This window comes from Panulirus ornatus, chromosome 19, assembly GCF_036320965.1.
Source record: "Panulirus ornatus isolate Po-2019 chromosome 19, ASM3632096v1, whole genome shotgun sequence".
NCBI lineage: Eukaryota > Metazoa > Arthropoda > Malacostraca > Decapoda > Palinuridae > Panulirus > Panulirus ornatus.
Window position 1 is genome coordinate 60,060,993 of NC_092242.1, and position 26,842 is coordinate 60,087,834.

General features: G+C 39.0%; 1 protein-coding gene across 10 annotated transcripts in view; it reads left to right on the forward strand.

Annotated features, from left to right (window-relative positions):
• LOC139755548 (fibronectin type-III domain-containing protein 3A-like) overlaps positions 1-26,842 on the forward strand; it is a 499,565-nt gene that overhangs the window by 445,227 nt on the left and 27,496 nt on the right. For all 10 annotated transcript variants that reach the window (XM_071673982.1, XM_071673983.1, XM_071673986.1 and 7 more), the window contains 11 exons: positions 2,697-2,828; positions 5,277-5,456; positions 11,269-11,515; positions 12,596-12,800; positions 14,502-14,720; positions 14,922-15,039; positions 16,075-16,297; positions 21,247-21,392; positions 22,378-22,638; positions 25,576-25,791; positions 26,621-26,787. In XM_071673982.1, the coding sequence (XP_071530083.1) occupies positions 2,697-2,828; positions 5,277-5,456; positions 11,269-11,515; positions 12,596-12,800; positions 14,502-14,720; positions 14,922-15,039; positions 16,075-16,297; positions 21,247-21,392; positions 22,378-22,638; positions 25,576-25,791; positions 26,621-26,787 (2,114 nt within the window). The remainder of the gene's footprint in view (positions 1-2,696; positions 2,829-5,276; positions 5,457-11,268; positions 11,516-12,595; positions 12,801-14,501; positions 14,721-14,921; positions 15,040-16,074; positions 16,298-21,246; positions 21,393-22,377; positions 22,639-25,575; positions 25,792-26,620; positions 26,788-26,842) is intronic.

The following is a 26,842-nucleotide window of genomic DNA, read 5'->3' on the forward strand; positions in this document are numbered from 1 at the left end:
GTTTTCTCTGTTACTTTTAGTTAACAAGTAGTAGTTTCTGCAAAGATAGTTTATGAATAGATAAAACACCCATTGTTGGGAAGTGGTTGTAAGTATGATTTAGAAAGTACATGAATTTAGTGTATGCCATTAAATATTTAAGGTACAGATTGAGTATCCCATATCTGAAATACCTGGGAACAGAAGTTTTTCGAATTTTGGATTATTTGCATATACATAATGAGATATCTTGGGGATGGGACCCAAGTCTAAACACAAAATCCATTTATGTTTCATATACACTTTATACACACAGCCTGAAGGTAATTTATACCATATTTTTAATACTTTTACTCATGAAATGAAGATTGTGCAACACAACCAACAGAAAGCTAAGGTGTCACAACCACAGCCACCCATGTGGACAATCTGTAGTTGTTTGGCATCACCTTCATTCCTGACAACAAATGTATATGCTTCTGATAAGCAACCATTTTCTTACACTTATTCACACATAAGTACATAATAAAAGAATATGGAATACCATTAATACAACGAAAAAAAGTGTTTAGGGTAACTAAGCAGCACAGTAGCATCAGCAGAATACCCATATCAGCTGTTAAACAATAACAAAAATCAGGAAGTTTTCTATTTCCACCTATGATGCTGTGCTTTGATTAAAAGGTTTTCTTTGAGATATAAAAGCAAATATCAAAATTTATGATAATTACCGGTAGCTGTAAGTAGAATGAAAACTGAGAAAAATTTCAACTCGGTAATGTTGCTGGTCATGTTACTTGATCTCTGCTTACAAAAGAAGATAAGTGCAGTGACAAATACTAGAACTACACATGGTGTGGGAAACTTGAAGGGGAGGATATTTCACTGTTGACATCATCGTGAGAAGGAGCATCAGAAGAAGAGGAATCAGGAAGAGGGTCCTGTAGGGATGAGGATGGCTTTTTTTTCATATTTCTCCCAGAGTCCTTTGCTTCATTAACAATGGTTTTTGTCTTAGAATTCTCTCTTGATTTTATAAACACATTATTTCATGTTTTGTTATGAATGCATGCTTCTCTAGTCCTTCAATAAGTCCATCACACATTTTCACCGTTTTGTCTATAGGCACTTTTTCTGCAGTGTTAACAAAGTCATCTTCATCGTCTCTATCATCACGATCACCTTGCTTCACACCATTTCAGCTATTTCACTGTCGGTCAGTGAATGAACAACTGGAGCCTCATTATTGATGTTAAAAACTTCTTTGATATTGACTTCTTTCAGCTTACTGACGGACTCTGCAGGTATATTTTTTGCATATGTAAGGAGGTCAGACATCATTTTTTTCTCACTTGACATACAGAATCCATCAAAATCACCATCTTGCTCATCATCATCATTGAACATAGTTGCAGGCCAGAGGTGGTGCCATGCATGTACAACTGTATCTTTAGTCACTGTGTTCCAAGCATTGGCAACAACATATATGGCATCCTTCTTGTTAGACTCCATTTGGAAACCCTCCACACTCGTGCCTCTGTTCACTGCTGCCAGCATGCTGTTCAAGAAAGTATTCTTTTATTTACTCTGCATTGATCTATGGATACCTTGGTCACATATCTGAATTAATGAAGTCACATTTGGGGGGAAAGTACACAGCATAAACATTATTTTTATTGAGAATTTCAGTTGTAGGATGGGCAGAACAGTTGTTGAGGAATAACAAAATCTTGCAGTCATCATCCAGTCCAGCTTCCCTGCAGTGAGCACGAGCTGTTGGTACAAAATGTTTGTGAAAACAGTCCGAAGAAAATGTCTGCTTTAGCACAACCCAGCACAGTTATTCTGTCCTTGGCATCTTTAATTCCAGTAGGGGCTGTCTCATCAACTGTAGTCAGTGTCGTTCTGGGGCAGTAATGCCAAAATTGTGATGTTTCATCAACATTATAGACTTGATCTGATGTCAGGAATATCATCAGCAGTGATGTTGGCAAACTTGTCAATGAATTTCTCTGCTGCTTCATGACCAGCAGATGCTTTACCACTGAAAATCTATGAAGATTTGATGCAGTGGCTTTTCTTAAATTTCTGCAACCAGCTTGATGAATATTCATAGTTCCCTTTAATTTTCATTTCATCATGTTACTCTGTACTTGTTTTGTGATCAGCATTCCATTAAGTGGCGTGTGTTTACTGCGATGCTGACATATCCACTCTCAATACACAATCAAGATCTTCATTATTAGCTTTCTGCAGTGTTTTTCTATTTTTCATTAACTTCTGTTCATCACTCAGCATTGAACTTCAACAGTTTATCCTTCTGTTTCTTCATGTAAGACATTTCATGCTTACACCTGTCCAGGTTTTCCAACAGCTTGACTTTCAGTGCTATAGAGAAACATAATGCTTCCTCTTTTTCTTATCACTGTTACCCATAGTGGTATCTGCAGGCCTTTCTGACATTTAAGAAATATCTTTGTACCATAGAGCTGAGAATAAGCAAAAAACACAGTGAGTAATGCATTTATGTCTGGCATTGACACTGGTTTGTAACAAACTGGTGCCAACAGAATGTCAGAGCCCAGCATGGGCAAGTTGTGAAATTTTCCTCTTGTAACATCATGTTACCACTCAAAAAGTTTTGGATTAGGGATGCTTAACCTGTAATCTGTGGATAAGTCAGATTTATTGTTTTTTTTGTTTTTCGTTTGTTTCAGTTTCCAGTGTTTATGTGGTAATGTGCGAGGGGATTCTAGTGGTGCTACAGCATTCCACACACACTCTACTGTCCCAGATGCTCCCCAGCTGCCGAGGATGCTTCACAAATCAAAAACTACTCTTCAATTTAGGTTTGTATTTATAATGAGCTGCTTAGTTCTGTCACTCTCAACCATATTCAGCACATGAGTGATCAGTAGAATCTTTACCATGTCCACTAAAGAGTTTGAATTTTCCCATCTGTATGAGAAGGAACCAGTGATTCCTTTACTGACTGGAGGTATATGTGACCTCCATGTCTATGTACACATAGATATCCACAAGACTCAGTTACCAAGAGAAAATCATGATAGGAGTACATACATAATGCACACACCCCTACTGGGTCCTTGTCCTGTTAGAGTGTAAGCAAACAAGATTGTGTGGTCCTGTTAATGATGACAACTATGATACTTGAACATATCAGGAGACTATGAGAGGAGATTTTAAACATAATGTTTTTAAAGAAATTAATTTTCCAAGCAGTGCAGAGCAAAATCATTTTGAAGGGTGACAATGGAACATTGGGGATATGGTGACTTAACCCTTTACGTGGCAGGTGTGACCCAAAAATTCCTTCATGTTGTTTGGAAGAAAAATTTCCCCTCATGAAATTATGAATTTAGCCTGCAAAAGTAAGTGAAAATACTTGCAAGATACTTTTTTTTTTGTCCTTGCTCATTTTTGAGTAAAGGGCAGAGAGAAATTTAGATGAAAGGTCTCACAGCTCCCATTAAGAGAGAACCTAGACATTGATTCTTTCTTTCTCTTTAATTTCTTTTGAATCTGCTCATATTTCATGTATTAGGTTTGAACCTACTTGGAGAGAAATCCATTGAAGAAGTATAATACAATTTACCATACAGTTTTATCCATCATAAGTTGAATGTTTGAAGTAAAAATGATTACTTATATTTAGGAGCTGTGTAAGACTTCAATCTGCACCTGTTTTTTTTGAGCAAATTATTGAATATGTAGATAATTATAAAGTCATCCATTAAATGAGAACATTCTGAAGGAAATTTGTGAAAAAAAAATCAAAATACAGTTTACCGTTTAATTTAATCGATTTGAAGTTGAATGTTGTGAAGCAAAAACAGTTGCAGATGGTGTGGAGCTAAATAAGACTTCCATATCCTTTACCTTCATTCTCATATATTCTTCAGAATACATTTTTTTTAAGAATTTAAGAGAATTGTGTAGAAAAGATGTGTGAAAATACAATTTTGTATCGTTTAATTGTTTATAATTTTAAGGTTTTGAACAGAAGGAAATCACTTTTTCTTGTATGTTTTGAATATGTTGATGATTATTACTTCATGTATTAGGTAAGAACATCCTGAAGAGAATTTTGTAGAAAGAATATATTAAAGATATGATGTACAGTATCTCAAACCAGTTTAATGTTGAAAGTTTTAAACCAAAGGTTGTGAACCAAAATTCCTTGAAGATTGAATCAGCATTCATTTTGGCTCGTGTCAATGACTACAGCACTTGGTAAAGAAAGGGAAATGAATGGCCAACTTCTGCATGGGAAGTTAGAATGCTCAGAGCTTTTGCAAATTATTTTGTAAAGTAGATTTTTTGGCAAATAACATTATCTGGCATATAAGAAGCATCCTGATTTTGGAAGATAATATTCAACAAAAATCCATTGGGTCATTCAAGCATTTGATGTTTACTTTTATCTTAATCAAACTAAAAACATCAATTTAGCATGCTTAGACCAGGCATTTTCCCAAATCTGCAGCACAAATATCCCTAGGATATCTGATACCATTTACTGATCACTGATACTTTCTTAGGCCTTAAGATTTGCTGGGAGTGGTCCATTTCTACTATGTAATAGTAATGATAAGTATGATGTACATAATTAAATTGTGCACCATTTTTTCTAGGAGTGCAACCCTATGTACAATAGAGGAAAGGTTTGTATGCCTTATATGCCGCATATGATGGTTTTGTTCATCTGCAACTTAAACTCTTGCTGGTAACATACTGTACTGCAAATAAGTAGCTTAACTTTTGGCAAAGATGATGCAGGGTCACTCTAGGAAAAAATATTCAGGGAAAAAATGCATATTACATACCAGAAAATACATAACTTCTCTGTATTACATTTTTTCTTGATTCCATTCTCAAAAAATTATGCCTTCAGTTGAAACTTTTGCTAGAGTGCAGTGTAATTTAGTGTAGCACTGTTTTGTAGGATAGTATGAATAAGTTTGTGTTCCATTTAATTGTTTCCTTTAAAATTTCATGCTGGTTTTGTTTTGGTTATTGTCGCATTCTTCTTTTACTTTTTGCTGCCATAGGGAGTAAAATGTGGGAAGAGAGCCTTATTTCTGTTCTCTCTTAAAAAAAGCTATGATAGTGTTAGTATATCAGCTTGCAGATAACCTCGTTAGAAGCCAACAGGCCTGTTATCTGTATTACCTGTGTACACTTATGAAGAATTAGATACTTTTAGGCAGTAGAATTGGTTTCTTATACAGGTGTTACCTTCTTTTAGCCTATATACCCTAAATTGTGAATTTCAGATGGGGTTCTGTGAAGGAAAATGGGTCTCGTGTAACAGCGTTTATTCTCGAACTGTGTGGGAACAATGGAGAATGGACAGAAGTCTTCAGAGGACGAGGCAAACAACACACTATTGCAAAACTTCAACCACACACTTGCTATCGTGTACGTCTTGCTGCTGTGAATGAACATGGCAAGAGGTGAGACCAACCTAGGAGGTAGACCACCTGGTTACATCCCGTGTTGTACAGTTTAATGAATGAAAAATATTTTGAATATCTATAGCTGGTAATATATCGTTTAATTGAAATGCAAGATTTACCAACACCAAAAGAGGATAGATGTGTCCAGAGGTGGAGGGAACTAGGAGAAGTGGGAGACCAAATTGGAGGTGGAAGGATGAAGTGAAAAAGATTTTGAGCGATGGGGCCTGAACATGCAGGAGGGTGAGAGGCGTGCAAGGATTAGAGTGAATTGGAATGATGTGGTATACTGGGGTCAATGTGCTATCAGTGGACAGAACCAGGGCACATGAAATGTTTAGGGTAAACCATGAAAAGGTCTGTGGGGCCTGGATGTGGATAGGGAGCTGTGGTTTCTGTGCATTACACATGACACTTAGAGACTGAGTGTGAGTGAATTTGGCCTTTTTTTGTCTATCTTCTTGGTGCTACCTTACTGGTGCGGGGGCTGGCCAAGTGAGGATTTTCCCTCAAAGGCTTGGTTCTCTGTTCTTGATGCTACCTCGCTAAAGTGGGAAGTGGCAAATATGTGTGAAAAAATATACATGTTTATATTACTATTTATTTAGTATTATACTTAATCGCTGTTTCCCGTGTCAGCGAGGTAGCACCAGGAAGCAGACAAAGAATGGCCCATCCACTTGTATACACACACACACACACACACACACATATATATATATATATATATATATATATATATATATATATATATATATATTTTTTTTTCTACTTTGTCGCTGTCTCCCGCGTTTGCGAGGTAGCGCAAGGAAACAGACGAAAGAAATGGCCCAACCCCCCCCCCCATACACATGTACATACACACGTCCACACACGCAAATATACATCCTACACAGCTTTCCATGGTTTACCCCAGACGCTTCACATGCCTTGATTTACTCCACTGACAGCACGTCAACCCCTGTATACCACATCGCTCCAATTCACTCTATTCCTTGCCCTCCTTACACCCTCCTGCATGTTCAGGCCCCGATCACACAAAATCTTTTTCACTCCATCTTTCCACCTCCAATTTGGTCTCCCTCTTCTCCTCGTTCCCTCCACCTCCGACACATATATCCTCTTGGTCAATCTTTCCTCACTCATTCTCTCCATGTGCCCAAACCATTTCAAAACACCCTCTTCTGCTCTCTCAACCACGCTCTTTTTATTTCCACACATCTCTCTTACCCTTACGTTACTTACTCGATCAAACCACCTCACACCACACATTGTCCTCAAACATCTCATTTCCAGCACATCCATCCTCCTGCGCACAACTCTATCCATAGCCCACGCCTCGCAACCATACAACATTGTTGGAACCACTATTCCTTCAAACATACCCATTTTTGCTTTCCGAGATAATGTTCTCGACTTCCACACATTCTTCAAGGCTCCCAGGATTTTCGCCCCCTCCCCCACCCTATGATCCACTTCCGCTTCCATGGTTCCATCCGCTGCCAGATCCACTCCCAGATATCTAAAACACTTTACTTCCTCCAGTTTTTCTCCATTCAAACTTACCTCCCAATTGACTTGACCCTTAACCCTACTGTACCTGATAACCTTGCTCTTATTCACATTTACTCTTAACTTTCTTCTTTCACACACTTTACCAAACTCAGTCACCAGCTTCTGCAGTTTCTATATATATATATATATGTATATATATATATATATATATATATATATATATATATATATATATAGAATACTTCCCACATATTCCCTGTGTGTCGTAGAAGGCGACTAAAAGGGGAGGGAGCGGGGGGCTGGAAATCCTCCCCTCTCTATTTTTTTTAATTTTTTTCCAAAAGAAGGAACAGAGAAGGGGGCCAGGTGAGGATATTCCCATCAAAGGCCCAGTCCTCTGTTCTTAACGCTACCTTGCTAATGCGGGAAATAGCGAATAGTGTGAAAGAAAGAAAAAGATATGTATATATATATATATATATATTTTTTTTTTTTCATACTTTGTCGCTGTCTCCCGCGTTTGCGAGGTAGCGCAAGGAAACAGACGAAAGAAATGGCCCAACCCCCCCCATACACATGTATATACATACGTCCACACACGCAAATATACATACCTACACAGCTTTCCATGGTTTACCCCAGACGCTTCACATGCCTTGATTCAATCCACTGACAGCACGTCAACCCCGGTATACCACATCGCTCCAATTCACTCTATTCCTTGCCCTCCTTTCACCCTCCTGCATGTTCAGGCCCCGATCACACAAAATCTTTTTCACTCCATCTTTCCACCTCCAATTTGGTCTCCCTCTTCTCCTCGTTCCCTCCACCTCCGACACATATATCCTCTTGGTCAATCTTTCCTCACTCATTCTCTCCATGTGACCAAACCATTTCAAAACATCCTCTTGGTCAATCTTTCCTCACTCATTCTCTCCATGTGACCAAACCATTTCAAAACACCCTCTTCTGCTCTCTCAACCACGCTCTTTTTATTTCCACACATCTCTCTTACCCTTACGTTACTTACTCGATCAAACCATCTCACACCACACATTGTCCTCAAACATCTCATTTCCAGCACATCCATCCTCCTGCGCACAACTCTATCCATAGTCCACGCCTCGCAACCATACAACATTGTTGGAACCACTATTCCTTCAAACATACCCATTTTTGCTTTCCGAGATAATGTTCTCGACTTCCACACATTCTTCAAGGCTCCCAGAATTTTCGCCCCCTCCCCCACCCTGTGATCCACTTCCGCTTCCATGGTACCATCCGCTGCCAGATCCACTCCCAGATATCTAATACACTTCACTTCCTCCAGTTTTTCTCCATTCAAACTCACCTCCCAATTGAATTGACCCTCAACCCTACTGTACCTAATAACCTTGCTCTTATTCACATTTACTCTTAACTTTCTTCTTTCACACACTTTACCAAACTCAGTCACCAGCTTCTGCAGTTTCTCACATGAATCAGCCACCAGTGCTGTATCATATATATATCATTTTTTTTTTTTTTTTTTTTTTTTTTTTTTTTTTTATACTTTGTCGCTGTCTCCCGCGTTTGCGAGGTAGCGCAAGGAAACAGACGAAAGAAATGGCCCAACCCCCCCCCCCCATACACATGTACATACACACGTCCACACACGCAAATATTCATACCTACACAGCTTTCCATGGTTTACCCCAGACGCTTCACATGCCTTGATTCAATCCACTGACAGCACGTCAACCCCGGTATACCACATCGCTCCAATTCACTCTATTCCTTGCCCTCCTTTCACCCTCCTGCATGTTCAGGCCCCGATCACACAAAATCCTTTTCACTCCATCTTTCCACCTCCAATTTGGTCTCCCTCTTCTCCTCGTTCCCTCCACCTCCGACACATATATCCTCTTGGTCAATCTTTCCTCACTCATTCTCTCCATGTGCCCAAACCACTTCAAAACACCCTCTTCTGCTCTCTCAACCACGCTCTTTTTATTTCCACACATCTCTCTTACCCTTACGTTACTTACTCGATCAAACCACCTCACACCACACATTGTCCTCAAACATCTCATTTCCAGCACATCCATCCTCCTACGCACAACTCTATCCATAGCCCACGCCTCGCAACCATACAACATTGTTGGAACTACTATTCCTTCAAACATACCCATTTTTGCTTTCCGGGATAATGTTCTCGACTTCCACACATTTTTCAAGGCTCCCAAAATTTTCGCCCCCTCCCCCACCCTATGATCCACTTCCGCTTCCATGGTTCCATCCGCTGACAGATCCACTCCCAGATATCTAAAACACTTCACTTCCTCCAGCCTCTCAGAGAGAAGGAACAGAGAAGGGGGCCAGACGAGAATATTCCCTCAAAGGCCCAATCCTCTGTTCTTAACGCTACCTCGCTAATGCGGGAAATGGCGAATAGTATGAAAGAAAAGAAAATATATATATATATATACTTGCCCCTCTTTCCAAAACTCTTGCACTCACCTCCATAACAACCCCATCCATAAACAAATTAAATAACCATGGAGACGTCACACCCCCCTGCTGCAAACCTACATTCACTGAGAACCAATCACTTTCCTCTCTTCCTACACGTACACATGCCTTACATCCTCGATAAAAACTTTTCACTGCTTCTAACAACTTGCCTCCCACACCATATATTCTTAATACCTTCCACAGAGCATCTCTATCAACTCTATCATATGCCTTCTCCAGATCCATAGATGCTACATACAAATCCATTTACTTTTCTAAGTATTTCTCACATACATTCTTCAAAGCAAACACCTAATCCACACATCCTCTACCACTCCTGAAACCACACTGCTCTTCCCCAATCTAATGCTCTGTACATGCCTTCAACCTCTCAATCAATACCCTCCCATATAATTTCCCAGGAATACTCAACAAACTTGTACCTCTGTAATTTGAGCACTCACCTTTGTCCTCTTTGCCTTTGTACAGTGGCACGATGCATGCATTTTGCCAATCCTCAGGCATCTCACCATGAATCATACATACATTAAATAACCTCACCAAACAGAAGAGGGTGTTTTGAAACGGTTTGGTCCCATGGAGGGAATGAGTGAGGAAAGATTAACCAAGAGGATATATGTGTCAGAGGTGGAGGGAACGAGAAGTGGGAGACCAAATCGGAGGTGGAAAGATGGAGAGAAAAAGATTTTGAGTGATCGGGACCTGAACATGCAGGAGGGTGAAAGGCGTGCAAGGAATAGAGTGAATTGGAACAATGTGGTATACCGGGGTCGACGTGCTGTCAATGGATTGAACCAGGGCATGTGAAGCGTCTGGGGTAAACCATGGAAAGTTCTGTGGTTCCTGGATATATAAATGTTTACACATTTATATATTCATACTTGCTTGCCTTCATCCATTCCTGGTGCTACCCCACCCCATAGGAACAGCATCGCTACCCCCTGCCTTAGCGAGGTAGCTCCAGGAAAACAGACTAAAAGGGCCACATTCGTTCACACTCGGTTTCTAGCTGTCGTGTGTAATGCACCGAAACTACAGCTCCCTGTCCACATCCATGGTTTACCCGAAACATTTCACATGCCCTAATTCAGAGATCTGTTTAAGTAAATTGATTTGTACCAGAAGGCATTTGGAATGCATTGTCTCCAGATGTATAATTATACAGTATAAATACAGGGAAACCCATTTATCTGAATCATTTTGTTTAATTGAACATATCATTTGTCCAATAATATTTGAAACCTTTATGTATATTTTGGTTAATTTAGGGACATTTACTCATACAAGTTTATTTGAATGTTTAATGCCAGTAGTGTAATTCTTAAATCCCCCAGCTGTTACTCACCTTTTTTGGAGAGAGAGATACTGGACTATGGTGGAACAACTTGTTATATAGTTTTTTTTTTCTTCTTTTCAAACTATTTGCCATTTCCCGCGTTAGCAAGGTAGCGTTAAGAACAGAGGAATGGGCCTCTGAGGGAATATCCTCACCTGGCCCCCTTCTCTGTTCCTTCTTTTGGAAAATGAAAAAAAACGAGAGGGGAGGATTTCCAGCCCCCTGCTCCCTTCCCTTTTAGTCGCCTTCTACGACACGCAGGGAATATGTGAGAAGAATTCTTTCTCCCCTATCCCCAGGGATGAATTGTTTTTATTGGTGTTTTTATTGTACATATTATCCAAAATGTATTTTTGTAATTCGGATCTGGGTTATTAAGCATTTGGATAAACAGACATCTGATGTTTCATTACAGCAGTTAAAGCTTTTTTTATACCTTTTCAGTGAGTACAGCCCAGAAACTATAGCTTATACAAGTGGTGTGGTACCATCCCAACCTGCTCCACCAGCCTTAGAACTTGCTACTGTTACATCTTTGAGCTTAGGGTGGACTAGGAAGCCCATGGAAGAGACATTCACTTTGCAGATGGAGGACTCATTAAATGGTTATGGTTTCCGTCCGGTTTACAATGGCCGGGACACAAGATTTACCTGTCAGGGGCTGAGAAGAAATGCAGATTACAAGTTTAGAGTAAGTAAATTATTTTTTAGAAAAAGGGCATGTGAAGCAGCCAGGAGAAACCACAAAATTGGTACATTGGGCTTGGCTGTAGATGGTGGTTTTTTTTTTTTGTTTTGGTGCAATAGACAGTATATTTAGGGCATGGCTATGAACAAATGAGGCCATTGTTTTGTCAATTTCTGGCATTAAATCATTAAAGTGGGAAAATGAACATACATGAAAAAAATTCATAAAGATCAGAGGGCATGATATTTATTTGGCCAGTGTTGTTTTCATATTAGTGTAATGATTTTATAAGTTAAGGTGCACCTGATTAATACTAACATTGGCCTTTTTTGAAAAATGGAATTACATTATTTTAATTCCTGATACAGCCTTATGATAAGGGAATATTGTACTCTCATAACCACCAATTACAGTACAGTTAATGTGTACAGCTGTTGTTCATCTTTTCCCTAGTTGCATTTATTGGAAAAATCTCGGTTTGTAAATGAACAGTCAGTTGAATCAGTGATGTCATTTTTCTGATTAACCTCTTTTACATTAAGGAAATGTTTTGGTTGAAAATACGTTTTTTCCTTTCTTAATTATTGTGTTTTATTTGTGAGCATTGTTTCATTTGATATTAAAGCGTATATTTGCCCCTCCTCATTGCTATTTACCTTTTGCACTTGAAAAGAGTTTATATGATTTGTTGGCTTTTGACTCTAATTTACAGAAGCTGCAGAGTGTATGATATAAGACATCTAGGAATGGATTTCCTAATAGGGAGGGACCTTGATATTTTAAGTATTATAAATGAGTAATGAATACTACTGTGAACTCGCAATTACCATTATATTACCGAGGTGAATAGTGTTTTAACAAATGAATTATATACATTTGACTTGTAGGCATGATGTACTTTGTCACAAATTTTGGGTGAGCCCTGGGGAATGTTGCATGCATGTTTTAGTATATTGATAAGCTGGTGTCCAACAAGATCTTTGTGGATCACGAACCAAGCAGTTTCATAACTTACTCGTTGCAATGAATAGAACTCCTGCCAGTTTTGAATTTGTTTATTAATTGATTTTATATTTTCATCAGCTGTGTGCTCACAATGATGAAGGGACATCACCATATTCGGACATTACCTGCTACCCTACTCTGCCTGATCGGCCAAAGCCCCCTTCTGCGCCTACCATGAAGGGTCGAGCCAAATCTACAAAGTTAATGCTTACCTGGTACCCTCCATCTGATCATGGGGGTTCTCCTGTTAATGGCTACAAAGTTGAACTTAATGATGGTAGTGGTATGTATCGCAAATTCATTCTCATTTTTTTATTTGTTTTTCATTCCTTAGCAAGGTAGTACCAAGATCTGATGAAGAATGTCCATTTGCTCAAATCCACCCTAGGTTTCATGCACAGTGTGCAAAACCAGAGCCCCTACCCACAGTCAAGCTTCACAGACTGGTTCAGGGTTTTGCACAACCCCTTCATATGCCTTTGTTCAGCCCACTTATAGGACATTTTCCCATGTATATTACATCACTCCAATTTGCTGTATCAGCTTATCTCTCACCCTCCTGAAATTTCAGGCCTTGCAAAGTTGATGCTTCCGGGTCCCCATCATCTGGTTGGACTTAGTAATGATAATTACAGCAAAACCATATTTATGTTGTAAACTTGTTTGTTGTTTCTTGCTTTAGCACTGAAGCTAGAACCCCTTACCTCAACAAACCCACACAGACTGTTCCTTGGTTTTCTTTGATCTCTTCATATTCCTTAGTTCGGCCTATTGATGGCACATCACCCCTAGTAAACCACATCACTGTAGTTTGCTGTATCCCTTGCTTCCCTATCACCCCCTGATGTTCAGGCCCCAAGAACTTCAAACCACGTTAATTCCATCCTTACGTATTTCATGTTTTCCCCCTCCCTGTTGTATATAAACAGCTTCAACTGAATATGCATATACTAATGAATGATAGGATGGAAGCAAAAATGCATTTATAGGATAAGAGATTTATAAGAATAGGCATCCATTGATAATTGTTACACTTAATCTCTGTTTCCCACATTAGCGAGGTAGCACAATTGTCTTAGTCTTTCTTTGTTCATCTCCGTAAATCCATAACTTTTCAGAAACTTCCTTAAATGTCACTCTTTATGTGTTCAACCCACTTCACACGAAATATTGTCCTAAGACATTTCATTTCCAACGTGCACCTCCTTTCATTCTGTTGCATTAAAAGCCAGACACATTCTTAAAAAATTTTCATGAATTCTTTGCTTTCAGACATACCCATCTTTGCTCTAATAGACTCTAGCCTATTCTTCCACTTGCTTTATAATGCATCCAGGACCTTAGTCCCCTGTCCCACTGTCTGACTCATTTTATCCTCCATGGTTCCACCTGCTACCATGTCCACACCCAGGCATCAAAAGCAGTCATCTTCTTCTAGATATTCTTCATTCAGGCATGCACTCAAGCCATTTAGTTTCATCCCCCTATTGTACCTCATATTTTACTGAAGTTTGCATTTACTCTTGACTCTTCTCACACACTATCCCAAACTCATGTGCCAGCTTCTTGAGTTTCTCTCTTAAATCTGCCACCAGTGCTTTGTCATCCGCTGACAGTAAATGATTATATTCCCAATATCCCTCTCCCGCATCATATTGCAGACCTGCCCTTTGCCTGTAAGATCCATGCATTCACCTCCCTCAGCACCCTGCCCATGGACAGATAAAACATCTGTGGTGACATCGCTCATCCTTGACTCAGATCCACCCTCACACCTTATCACAGTGTATCAAAGATTTTCATGTGACTGCAGGGAATGGATGTGTACAAATTTGGCCATTTTTGTTCCCAATGTTACCTTGCTAAAACAGAAAAGGTAATTAGGTATAAAAAAAAAGATGAAGCCAGAAACTACATATAGTTAAAGCTTTAAGGTCTGGTAATGCTCGCTGAAGTCTCCATAACTTTGATTTTGCTCTTACAGGGTTTAAGTGTGTATACTCTGGAGAAGCTACAGAGACAGAGTGTACAGAGCTTATCCCAGGAAGAAACTACCAAGTTCGAGCACTTTGCAAAAGCTTGGGTGGCTTGAGTGAGTGGAGTGACACTTCCATTGTTACCACGGAGGCCGTTTGTCCAGGTGTTTGTCAGGCTCCTCGGTTACTTGGCAAACCCAAGGCATCCTTACTACAGCTCAAATGGGGTGTGTATGAAAATTCCTTTTATGATTTACTGAAAGAAAATGCACTAAGATTTTTTTTATTTAGATTTTGTATCTATCTTATGATGTTCTTCAAGAATAATTGGCTATATATATGATACTAATACTTTAGATTTTTAAATGTTAATTGAGGAAAAGTAACTTTTTATGATTTGATATTTATATCATTATTTGTTGTAACAGTTCATCCTGAATATGATGGTGGGGCACCTGTAACAGAGTTCCACATAGATATGATGGCTCCAGACAATGAAAGAAGACAAGTTTATTGCGGAAGAGACCTTGAATGCACTGTTGCTAGGTAAGTAAGAATTGTCATGCTTAAGTGATGAAGATGTTCTGGTAAAATATAGGGAAATGAATGTTCTAGTAAAATATAGGGAAAGGAATGTTCTAGTAAAATATAGGGAAAGGAGATATTTGGGACACAGTAGTGTTGTGTTATCTATTTTGATTTTCCTCTGGTTAATAACTGGAATGTTTCAGAAGATGTAGATTGATGGGCTTTTTTACTCCATTTCAGATAGTTGTGGCTGAAGGACATGTCGATACATTTATTAAGTTAGAATGTACATAGATTATTGAAGTTACAGAAAATTGGCTTTGAATAATCTCAGAATTATATCTGAATTGTGTTGAGCTGTTAAGTACACAAATGTTGTCATACATATTTGTGAGAGAGGGATCAAGAAATATCATGGTTTTCAATTCCTTGAATTTCAGTTCATTGCTTTTCATTGTAAATTCTGGGTTAGGGATCATAGTCCCACAACATGCCAAATATTACCCTTAATATTTTTAAAGCCTTTTAAGAGAATCAAAAAGAAATCAAGCATTTGTACTATTCTTTACATTCTTTAGAGAGGGGCTTTTCTTTGAGACGAGAATTCTGAGAGCTAGATGGGATATGAATTTATTTAGTTTTCCTCAAGCAGCAAAACCTTTGTTGATTTTGAAATCAAACAATTAATGACACTCTGAACCAAAGTAGATGATTTATATTACGACAACCTGAATTGTGCAACTTTTCATTGAGATATTAGTTTGACATTAAAAGGTCAAAGTCACTGACCAAAATGTAAATGGCTGTATTATTTCAACTCGAGACCGATCTTCATCAGACATTAAATTTGGTTCCCCCTCTTGATAATTTTAGAACTCTGATGATTTTGAGGTCAGTAGTTAGAGAAACTAGTGTTTGTTGATTAGTAGAATTATCTTTTCTTAGTGACTTAAATTCTTCTAAATTTTCCATTTGATATGATGGCTTTTAATAGTTGTTTTAGGTTTTGACAGTGAATTTTTAATGCTAACAAATATTTACCTTCATTTACAGCCTCTTACCTGGTCGACCATACATATTTTTGGTGCGTGGTGTGAACCGCATAGGTCCTGGGCCATGGTCTGAACCACTGGAAGTAGTAAGTGGTGCTGGGCCCCCAGATGCTCCACATGCACCACATCTTGCCTGTCGCAGCCCTTACTCAGTTCACCTGGTATGGGAAGAACCCATAAACAATGGAGCTGGTATTGACCAGTATAATGTACAGATTGCAGAGGTAAGGCAGCATTTGTATCCTTTTTGTATTAACCAACTGTATTTAGTAAAGAAACTCAGTGATTAAAGATTACCATCGTTTATGTGAAAGTGGTGCAGCATAAGGTTCTGATTTCTTGAAAAGTATCAAGGAACTCTGTGCTTGCTCATGAAGCCTTTTTTTCTGCAAAGAAGGGTGCTTTATACAAACCATGAAAATTTCAGTTCCTCTCCTATCTCTTTCTAGTTTTTTTTTTTTTTTTTTTTTTTTTTTTTCGCTGTCTCCCGCGTTTGCGAGGTAGCGCAAGGAAACAGACGAAAGAAATGGCCCAACCCACCCCCATACACATGCCTTGATTCAATCCACTGACAGCACGTCAACCCCGGTATACCGCATCACTCCAATTCACTCTATTCTTTGCCCTCCTTTCACCCTCCTGCATGTTCAGGCCCCGATCACACAAAATCTTTTTCACTCCATCTTTCCACCTCCAATTTGGTCTCCCTCTTCTCCTCGTTCCCTCCACCTCCGACACATATATCCTCTTGGTCAATCTTTCCTCACTCATTCTCTCCATGTGCCCACACCATTTCAAAACACCCTCTTCTGCTCTCTCAACCACGCTCTTTTTATTTCCACACATCTCTCTTACCCTTACGTTACTTACTCGATCAAACCACCTCACACCACACATTGTCCTCAAACATCTCATTTCCAGCACATCCATCCTCCTGCGCACAACTCTATCCATAGTCCACGCCTCGCAATCATACAACATTGTTGGAACCACTATTCCTTCAAACATACCCATTTTTGCTTTCTAGTATTGTAAAATTTTTCAATGGTGAAAGCCTTTTAGAAGACAAAAATTGTGTATATGTTGATTTGTATATGTATGTGTACTGGGGATAGGGGAGAAAGAACACTTCCCACGCATTCCTCACGTGTTGTAGAGGGCAACTAAAGGGGACGGGAGCAAGGGGCTAGAAACCCTCCCCTCCTTGTATTTTAATTACCTAAAAGGGAAAACAGAAGGAGGAGTCACGCGAGGAGTGCTCATCCTCCTCGAAGGCTCAGATTGGGGTGTCCAAATGTGTGTGGATGTAACCAAGATGAGAAAAAAGGAGAGATAAGTAGTATGTTTGAGGAAAGGAACCTGGATGTTTTGGCTCTGAGTGAAACGAAGCTCAAGGGTAAAGGGGAAGAGTGGTTTGGGAATGTCTTGGGAGTAAAGTCAGGGGTTAGTGAGAGGACAAGAGCAACAGAAGTAGTAGCACTACTCCTGAAACAGGAGTGGTGGAAGTATATGATAGAGTGTAAGAAAGTAAACTCTAGATTGATATGGGTAAAACTGAAAGTGGAGGGAGAGAGATGGGTGATTATTGGTGCATATGCACCTGGGCATGAGAAGAAAGATCATGAGAGGCAAGTGTTTTGGGAGCAGCTGAGTGTGTGTGTTAGTAGTTTTGATGCATGAGACCGGGTTATAGTGATGGGTGATTTGATTGCAAAGGGGAATAATGTGAAACTTGAGGGAATAATTGGTGTACATGGGGTGTTCAGTGTTGTAAATGGAAATGATGAAGAGCTTGTAGATTTATGTGCTGAAAAAGGACTGGTGATTTGGAATACCTGGTTTAAAAAGAGAGATATACATAAGTATACGTATGTAAGTAGGAGAGATGGCCAGAGAGCGTTATTGGATTACGTGTTAATTGATAGGCGCACGAAAGAGAGACTTTTGGATGTTAATGTGCTGAGAGGTGCAACTGGAGGCATGTCTGATCATTATCTTGTGGAGGCGAAGGTGAAGATTTGTAGAGGTTTTCAGAAAAGAAGAGAGAATGTTGGGATGAAGAGAGTCGTGAGAGTAAGCAAGCTTGGGGAGGAGACTTTTGTGAGGAAGTACCAGGAGAAAAAGTATAAGGAAGTACCAGGAGAAAATGAGTACATAATGGAAAAAGGTGAGAACAAAGGACATAAGGGGAGTGGGGGAGGAATGGGATTAAATGTATTTAGGGAAGCAGTGATGGCTTGCGCAAAAGATGCCTGTGGCATGAGAAGCGTGGGAGGTGGGCTGATTAGAAAGGGTAGTGAGTGGTGGGATGAAGTAAAATTATTTGTAAAAGAGAAGAGAGAGGCATTTGGACGATTTTTGCATGGAAATAATGCAAATTACTGGGAGATGTATAAAAGAAAGAGGCAGGAGGTCAAGAGAAAGGTGCAAAAGGTGAAAAAGAGGGCAAATGAGAGTTAGGGTGAGAGAGTATCATTAAATTTTAGGGAGATAAAAAGATATTTTGGAAGGAGGTAAATAAAGTGCGTAAGACAAGGGATCAAATGGGAACTTCAGTGTAGGGGGCTAATGGGGAGGTGATGACAAGTAGTGGTGATGTGAGAAGGAGATGAGTATTTTGAAGGTTTGTTGAATTTGTTTGATGATAGAGTGGCAGATATAGGGTGTTTTCGTCAAGGTGGTGTGCAAAGTTAGAAGGTTAGGGAAAACGATTTGGTAAACAGAGAAGAGGTAGTTAAAGCTTTGCGGAAGATGAAAGCCGGCAAGGCAATGGGTTTGGATAGTATTGCAGTGGAATTTATGAAAAAAGGGGGTGACTGTAGTGTTGACTGGTTAGTAAGGTTACTTAATGTATGTATGACTCATGATGAGGTGCTTGAGGATTGGAGGAATGCTTGCATAGTGTCATTGTACAAAGGCAAAGGGGATAAGAGTGAGTGCTCAAATTACAGAGATATAAGTTTTTTGAGTATTCCTGGTAAATTATATGGGAGGGTATTGATTGATAGGGTGAAGGCATGTACAGAGCATCAGATTGGGGAGGAGCAGTGTGGTTTCAGAAGTGGAGAGGATGTGTGGATCAGGTGTTTGCTTTGAAGAATGTATGTGAGAAATACTTGGAAAAGCAAATGGATTTGTATGTAGCATTTATGGATCTGGAGAAGGCATATGATAGAGTTGATAGAGATGCTCTGTGGAAGGTGTTAAGAATATATGGTGTGGGAGGCAAGTTGTTAAAAGCAGTGAAAAGTTTTTATCGAGGATGCAAGGCATGTGTACATGTGGGAAGAGAGGAAAGTGATTGGTTCTCAGTGAATGTAGGTTTGCGGCAGGGATGTGTGATGTCTCCATGGTTGTTTAATTTGTTTATGGATGGGGTTGTTAGGGAGGTGAATGCAAGGGTTTTGGAAAGAGGGGCAAGTATGCAGTCTGTTGTGGATGAGAGAGCTTGGGAAGTGAGTCAGTTGTTGTTCGCTGATGATACAGCGTTGGTAGCTGATTCGTGTGAGAAACTACAGAAGCTGGTGACTGAGTTTGATAAAGTGTGTGAAAGAGGAAAGCTGAGAGTAAATGTGAATAAGAGCAAGGTTATTAAGTACAGTAGGGTTGAGGGACAAGTCAAGTGGGAGGTAAGTTTGAATGGAGAAAAACTGGAGGAAGTGAAGTGTTTTAGATATCTGGGAGTGAATTTGGCAGCGGATGGAACCATGGAAGCGGAAGTGAATAATAGGGTGGGGGAGGGAGCAAAAGTTCTGGGAGCTTTGAAGAATGTGTGGAAGTCGAGAACATTATCTCGGAAAGCAAAATTGGGTATGTTTGAAGGAATAGTGGTTCCGACAATGTTATATGGTTGCGAGGCGTGGGCTATGGATAGAGTTGTGCGGAGGAAGGTGGATGTGCTGGAAATGAGATGTTTAAGGACAGTATGTGGTGTGAGGTGGTTTGATCGAGTAAGGAATAATAGGGTAAGAGAGATGTGTGGTAGTAAAAAGAGTGTGGTTGAGAGAGCAGAAGAGGGTGTTTTGAAATGGTTTGGTCACATGGAGAGAATGAGTGAGGAAAGATTGACCGAGAGGATATATATGTGTCAGAGGTGGAGGGAACGAGAAGTGGGAGACCAAATTGGAGGTGGAAAGATGGAGTGAAAAAGATTTTGAGTGATCGGGGCCTAAACATGCAGGAAGGTGAAAGGTATGCAAGGAATAGAGTGAATTGGAACAATGTGGTATACCGGGGTCGATGGATTGAACCAGAGCATGTGAAGCGTCTGGGGTAAACCATGGAAAGTTCTGTGGTGCCTGGATGTGGAAAGGGAGCTGTGGTTTCGGTGCATTATTACATGACAGCTAGAGACTGAGTGTGAACGAATGTGGCCTTTGTTGTCCTTTCTTAGCGCTACCTCGCACACATGAGGGGGGGATGGGGTTGCTATTCCATGTGTGGTGAGGTGGCAGTGGGAATGAATAAAGGCAGACAATATGAATTATGTACATGTGTATATATGTATATGTCTGTGTGTATATATATGTATACATCGAGATGTATAGGTATGTATATTTGCGTGTGTGGACGTGTATGTATATACATGTGTATGTGGGTGGGTTGTGCCATTCTTTCCTCTGTTGCCTTGCGCTACCTCGCTAACGCAGGAGATAGTGACAAAGTATGATAAATAGATATAAATGAATAAGTGGCACAGACATAGACAGGCAATCAAAGGAATTAGGCAAAAGCAGAGGAACACAGAGGGATCTAACCGTATTGAAGTACCAGTAAAGACATCTTAGAAAGAATAACTGGGAGTTGTGTTGACAAAATGATGGCAAAAGGAACATAGAGGAATCTAACTGTATTGAAATACCATTGAAAACATGATAGAGGAATAATTCAAAGTTTTATTGACAAAATGATGGCAGGATGTAAGTTTCAAAGGTTCATAAAGAGTGTAGCAGAGTGTTAATAGAATTACAGGGGTGGTGAGAGATGCTGAAAAAAATGAATATGTTTCAGCCACCCAGTGTGTTGAGATAAGTTTGAAGTTTTTGTAGTTAATCTCTGTTACTTTTTTCTTCCCATTTATGGCTATGATTGTGAGTTCAGCGTAATAAATTTGTAATATGTCTTAGTTTTGCTTCAGCATATTTAAATCTGAAGAAATTTTCCTCTCCAACAGGTGTCTTGCCCTCATGCAGAATCTTCAGAATCATCTTCTACATGTGGTGACATGGAGTCTGACCTGACCTTTAACAGTGCATATACTGGATCATCCACCACTACTGAAGTACGCAACCTGGCTCCTGCTACTACTTATGCTTTCAGGTCAGCCACATTTAAGTTAATATGGAGAATTTGAATACTGTGCTACATGGATTTCTGTAAATGTTCACTTATTTTGATAATCTCTTGATCAACTGCACAAGGTCTGATATTTAATTCAGATTTTAGTTTATACATTTCATCTTGCTGTTTTTGTGTTGTAGTTTTGTATGTTTTGCTTTTAGTGTGTATTTTTTCTTATGCCAATGATTGAAAAATTCGTTGATGATTTTATTTACTTTTGCGTATTCCAAAGGAGTGAGCCATTTTTCTGCATCCCAAAGTTTAGTTTCATATTACTTATCCCCTCTGGTCACTGAGACATAGTCGAACAAAATATCCCTTAATCCTGTAATGTATATTGGTATTTTGTTTGCATAATTGATATGTTTGAATCATTAAGGAGACAAATAGGCATGAATTTTGACTGGTGACAGTTTGAGAGATTATGTGAGAGAGAGAATTGAAAGTAAATGTAAACAAAAGTAAGGTAATGACATGCAACAAGGGTATGTAGTCAAGACAGTTTGAGTTTAAGTTTAAATGGAGAGAACATTAAGGAAGTAGGTACTTCACTTAATAATTATGGTACTGGGGCTAAAGTGTCATAGGATGTGAGAAGGGGTTAAGGTTCTAGCTGCATTATGGAGCATATGGAAGAATATGCTTTCTGGTTAAAATTGGGTATGCTTGAAAGCAGAAATTGTCCCAACAGTGTTTTATGTGTCAGTCTTGGGCCTTGTTTACAAAAGAAAGGAAGTGGATGGATGATGTGAAAATAAAATGTCTAAGGATGATAGGCCCTTTACACAGGTGTTCGAATACTGAATATTGGTAATTTTTTGTGTTGAAGCTGGGGAAATATAATTTTTTCAGTGTAGCTTTATGTCTTGCCATTCATTATGATGCTATATTGCAATTATATTAATCAAGTTTTACATCACTTGTAAATTTCTGTTGATGAGAATTACCTGTCTGTTTCATACAGAGTGTGTTGCAGCAACAGCGCTGGAGTGGGCCCTTGGTCTTCTCATGCAACAGTGACCACCCCTGCTGCTCCCCCTGCACCAGTTGCCTACATTTCTTCTTCACCAGCTGCCACAGCTGTTACACTTCTTTGGGGGGAGCCTGCTAATCACGGTGACCCTATTACGCACTATGTGATAGAAGTGGGTGACAAGACCGTCATGACACCAGGACTAGAAACAGAGTATACGCTTACTGACCTTCAGCCAGAAACCTTGTATAGGTAATGAAATTTTTGCATATTGTTGACATGTATTTGGTGTATGAGATGTTCACAGTTTTGGATTATTGAGTATTACACCATGTATGTAATTCATTAATTATAAAAATTAATACAATTTAATTGCACTAGAATAGTCTGATCACTGGTTTAGCAAGGTAGAGGGACAGCTTGCTTAGGATGCGAATTTGAGTGGAGAGAAATTGGAGGAAGTGAAGTGTTTTAGATATCTAGAGGTGGACATTGCACAAAATGCAACCACTGAAGTGGAAGTGAGTCATAGAGTGGGTGAGGGGGCAAAGGTTCTGGATGCATTGAAGACTGTGGAATAAGTCATTATCTGAGAGGGCAAAAATGAATATGTTTGAATGTATAGTAGATCCAACAGTGTTATATGGATTTGGGGCAAGGGCTACTTGGGGCAAGGGCTATCAGTGAGAATGTGTGGAGGAGGGTGGAGGTGTTGGAAATAGAATGTTTGAGGGCAGTATGAGAATGTGAGGAGGGTGGATGTGTTGGAAATTGAATGTTTGAGGGCGGTATGTGTTGTGAGGTGTTGGATCAAGTAAGTAATATAAGGAGAAGAGAGAGAGATGTGGCAGTAAAAAGAGTGTGATTGAGAGAGCTCAAGAGGATGTGCTGAAATGAGTTGGACATATGGAAAGAGTGATTTATTATTGTTGAGTCATCTTAATTTATGGGTGAGCATTAGTAAGTGTCAGTCAGTTGCTTAATGTTGGTGTTTCTGCATCAAGTATATTATGAGCTTGAGGCTTTTGTGTGACTATGCACTGTATAAAAAGGTGAAGTTATATGTACTCTTAATTGATTTTAGCAAGTCCTATGATAAAGTGCCATGTAATAAGCTTATTCAAGTTCTGAAATCTTTGGGCTGTGGTGGAGTGATGCTCAGAGCCATTAAAGCTATGTTTGAGTGTACGAAAAATGTGATGCACTCTGCCATAGTGACTGCCATGGCAAGTGTTAGGCATGAGGCACCATCGAGTTGTCTTCCTTTTATTATATACATGAATCAGATGGTAAGGATGCTGCAGCGTAAGATTGGTGTAGACAATTTCCTTGGCTTACTACACGCTCTCTTACTAATGAAGGACGCTGTACTCGTATTACGTCGTGGGAAATGTGTCGAGAAACTTAAATGTAGATATGATGTACTGTGACGAGTACAGCATGGTCATGAACGACAAGAATCCTAAAATTTTGTGGTGGGTGGCAGTGTAGCAAATGCTCTCCTGCTGTCAACTCATGATGTTAGTTTATCATACACTCACAAATATTCATCTTTAGGTACCTGGTTTAGCAATGATTGCAAAATTGACACAGTAATGAAGCTTTACAAATCAACAAGTGAGGCAGCATTAGAAAAGTTTTTGGCGTTTGGTGCGTCGAATACAGAAGTACTATTCATTTATAAGAGCCAGGTGTTCGACGCTGCCATGACCAGGGTACTATTGTACAGCACCAAAATGTGGTTCACCAACAACCCAAAAGAGACTAATGGTTCAGTACAGTAAGTCAGTGAAGTTTATTTGGTGTGCGACATAATACAAGCATTAACTTGTGCCTGGTAGAATCAGGAACACATTCATTGAAGTACACAGTTACAAGGAGAAAGTGCAATTTTTTTAAAGCAGAGTTCTGTTAATTCTGATGAACCTTCTTCTGCAATATACGACTTGTGCCACTAGGCTAATACACCAGGTTACTAATTCCTCTCACACACATTACACCATAATCGGAGTGTGGATCCACTAGACAAAATAACAACATATATCAGCAAAAAACAGGATGCAAATAAATATACCACACTCTCTGTGTATCAGGTTTATATCGATAAAAAACTTGTTCCAAGTTACCAACTCCAAGCATTAGCTAGGTTACTTTGATGTCCCACAATATGAAAATAGAGACAGGTAGATGGAGTTGGAAACCACTAGAAGTGTGGATGTGCACTTGTCCTTGTAATGCCATACAGACTGAATAACGTGTTGTTAGGATGCCCTGTGTCAGTCAGTGTCAGACAAAGATTACCTATTTTTATTTCTTTACAAAGAAACATTGTGGTAAAACAGAGTATTTATTTAATGTAGTTTAATTGGTTGCTAATGGTTGTCAGTAAAAATTGATCAGTAAAGTGTTTTCTTGTAGTGATAATCTTTAATTTGACCGCATTGCTATTTCATTCCTCATGATTATCAGGCACATCATCTACATCATCTCCCATAAATGTAATATTCTTTGTTCTGTACTACTTAAATTCACAACTCCCATAAACGTAATATTCTTTGTTCTGTACTACTTAAATTCACGAGTATGAACAAATTTATGGATTGCAATGCATACAAAAGAATTATGTAATTATGTCTATGATGTGTTGAAGTACATATTAGTGTTATATATCTGTGTTATAATTGTCTGCCCTCAGTAATGAAACTCTTGTATATTGGTGCTTAAGTGTGATTATTGTTTGGACAAAAATTATGGAAAAATTTGTTTGCCCATTATGCTGTTGTATTATTATTTTTGTCAATAAACTAACTAAGCTACATGTCAGGAGTGGAAGGAACGAGGTGAAGTTGTAGACCAAACTGGAGATGGATGGATGGTGTGAAAAAGATTCTTAGTGATTTGAGGCAAAACATGGAGGGTGAAAGACATGCACAGAGTAGAAGGATTAAAATGATGATATATACATGGGTTGACATGCTGTCAATAGAGTAAACCATGGAAAGGTCAGTGGAGCCTGGTTGTGGATCACACATGACAGCTAAAGAATGGATGTAAGCGAATGTGGCCTTTATTTGTCTGCTCTTAGCACTACCTCGCAAGCATAGGAAACAGCAATCAAGCATGGAAAAAAAATATGCATTTCACAATGAAGCTTTATTTGATCATTAAGTTTGGAAATTTTCCCTTCAGAATACGTATCCAGGCCATGAATAGTGTGGGTCCTGGAGGCTTCAGTGGTATTCATAAAGTGACGACGAAACCCCTTCCTCCTGCCCCACCCTCCTTAGAGCTGGTCAAAGCTTCCTACAATTCCCTGAAGCTCAAGTGGGGGGATGGACGCAACTTAGATATGCTTACATACTCCCTTCAAATGGAATTCACCAATTCTCATAATGGCACCAGAGAGTAAGTTATATTTTTTGAGTTTATTTCTTTTTAAAAGAAACTTGTGGTAAAACAGTTTATGTATTTAATGCAGTTTAATTAGTTGTCTGTAAGAATTGATCTGTAAAGTGTTTTCTTCCTGTGATGATCTTTAATTTGACTGCATTGCTATTGCATTCCTCTTGATTATCAGGCACATGATCTTTATCATTTCCCATAAACATAATTCTTTGTTCTGTACTACTTAACCTAGTATGTTGTGGACTCAGGTGATCCTTAGTTTTTTCAAGCATTCTTAATTGAGTGTATGCAATATATAGGTACTTCATAATTTAGATAACTTGATCGGCTTGCAGATGTCTCTTGTAATTTTTTTCCCCAGATACATCACTATGTTGAGGTGGTAACTAGAATATTTAAGGAAGATTATGCCTTTGAATGTAGAAAAAAATGACATTATTTACATAGATGGATAGGTTTTCATCTACTCATAATTTATGGTTTGTATTTAGGTCCATCTATTTTCTGTATTTCTGACACCTTTTGTATTTAGTTGTATGAAATGTATTTGTGTCAAGGGTTATTTACCTACCACATTTTTTTTAATGTTGATTTTATGTACACATTTTCTTTAAATTCAGAGAAAACTGATATCACCTGTGGGTAAGCTACAGACTAATTTTTAACTGGGTCTTAATTTTTTATTGTTATTAGCATGATTAGGGTATGTATAAATCTCTCTCTCGCTTGAACCCATATGTATTTTATATGTATAGTGTCATGATGTTTAGTGATTGACATTTACCTGTTAGAGTTGGTTCATAATCTTAAGGAAGTACATCTTTGACAGGTTTTATCAGGTGTATAATGGCACAAACCAGAACTACAAGGTGGTGAGATTAGAGGAAAACACTGAATATCGTCTTCGTATTTGTGCCAGCAATGAGGCAGGTGTTGGACCCTACTCTGCTGTTGCTCATCTTTCTACAACTAAGGCTCCTCCTCTCCCTCTTAAAGGTAATAGCAGTAGAGGGCTTTTGATCTTTGGCACAATGTTATTGCTTCATTGTGC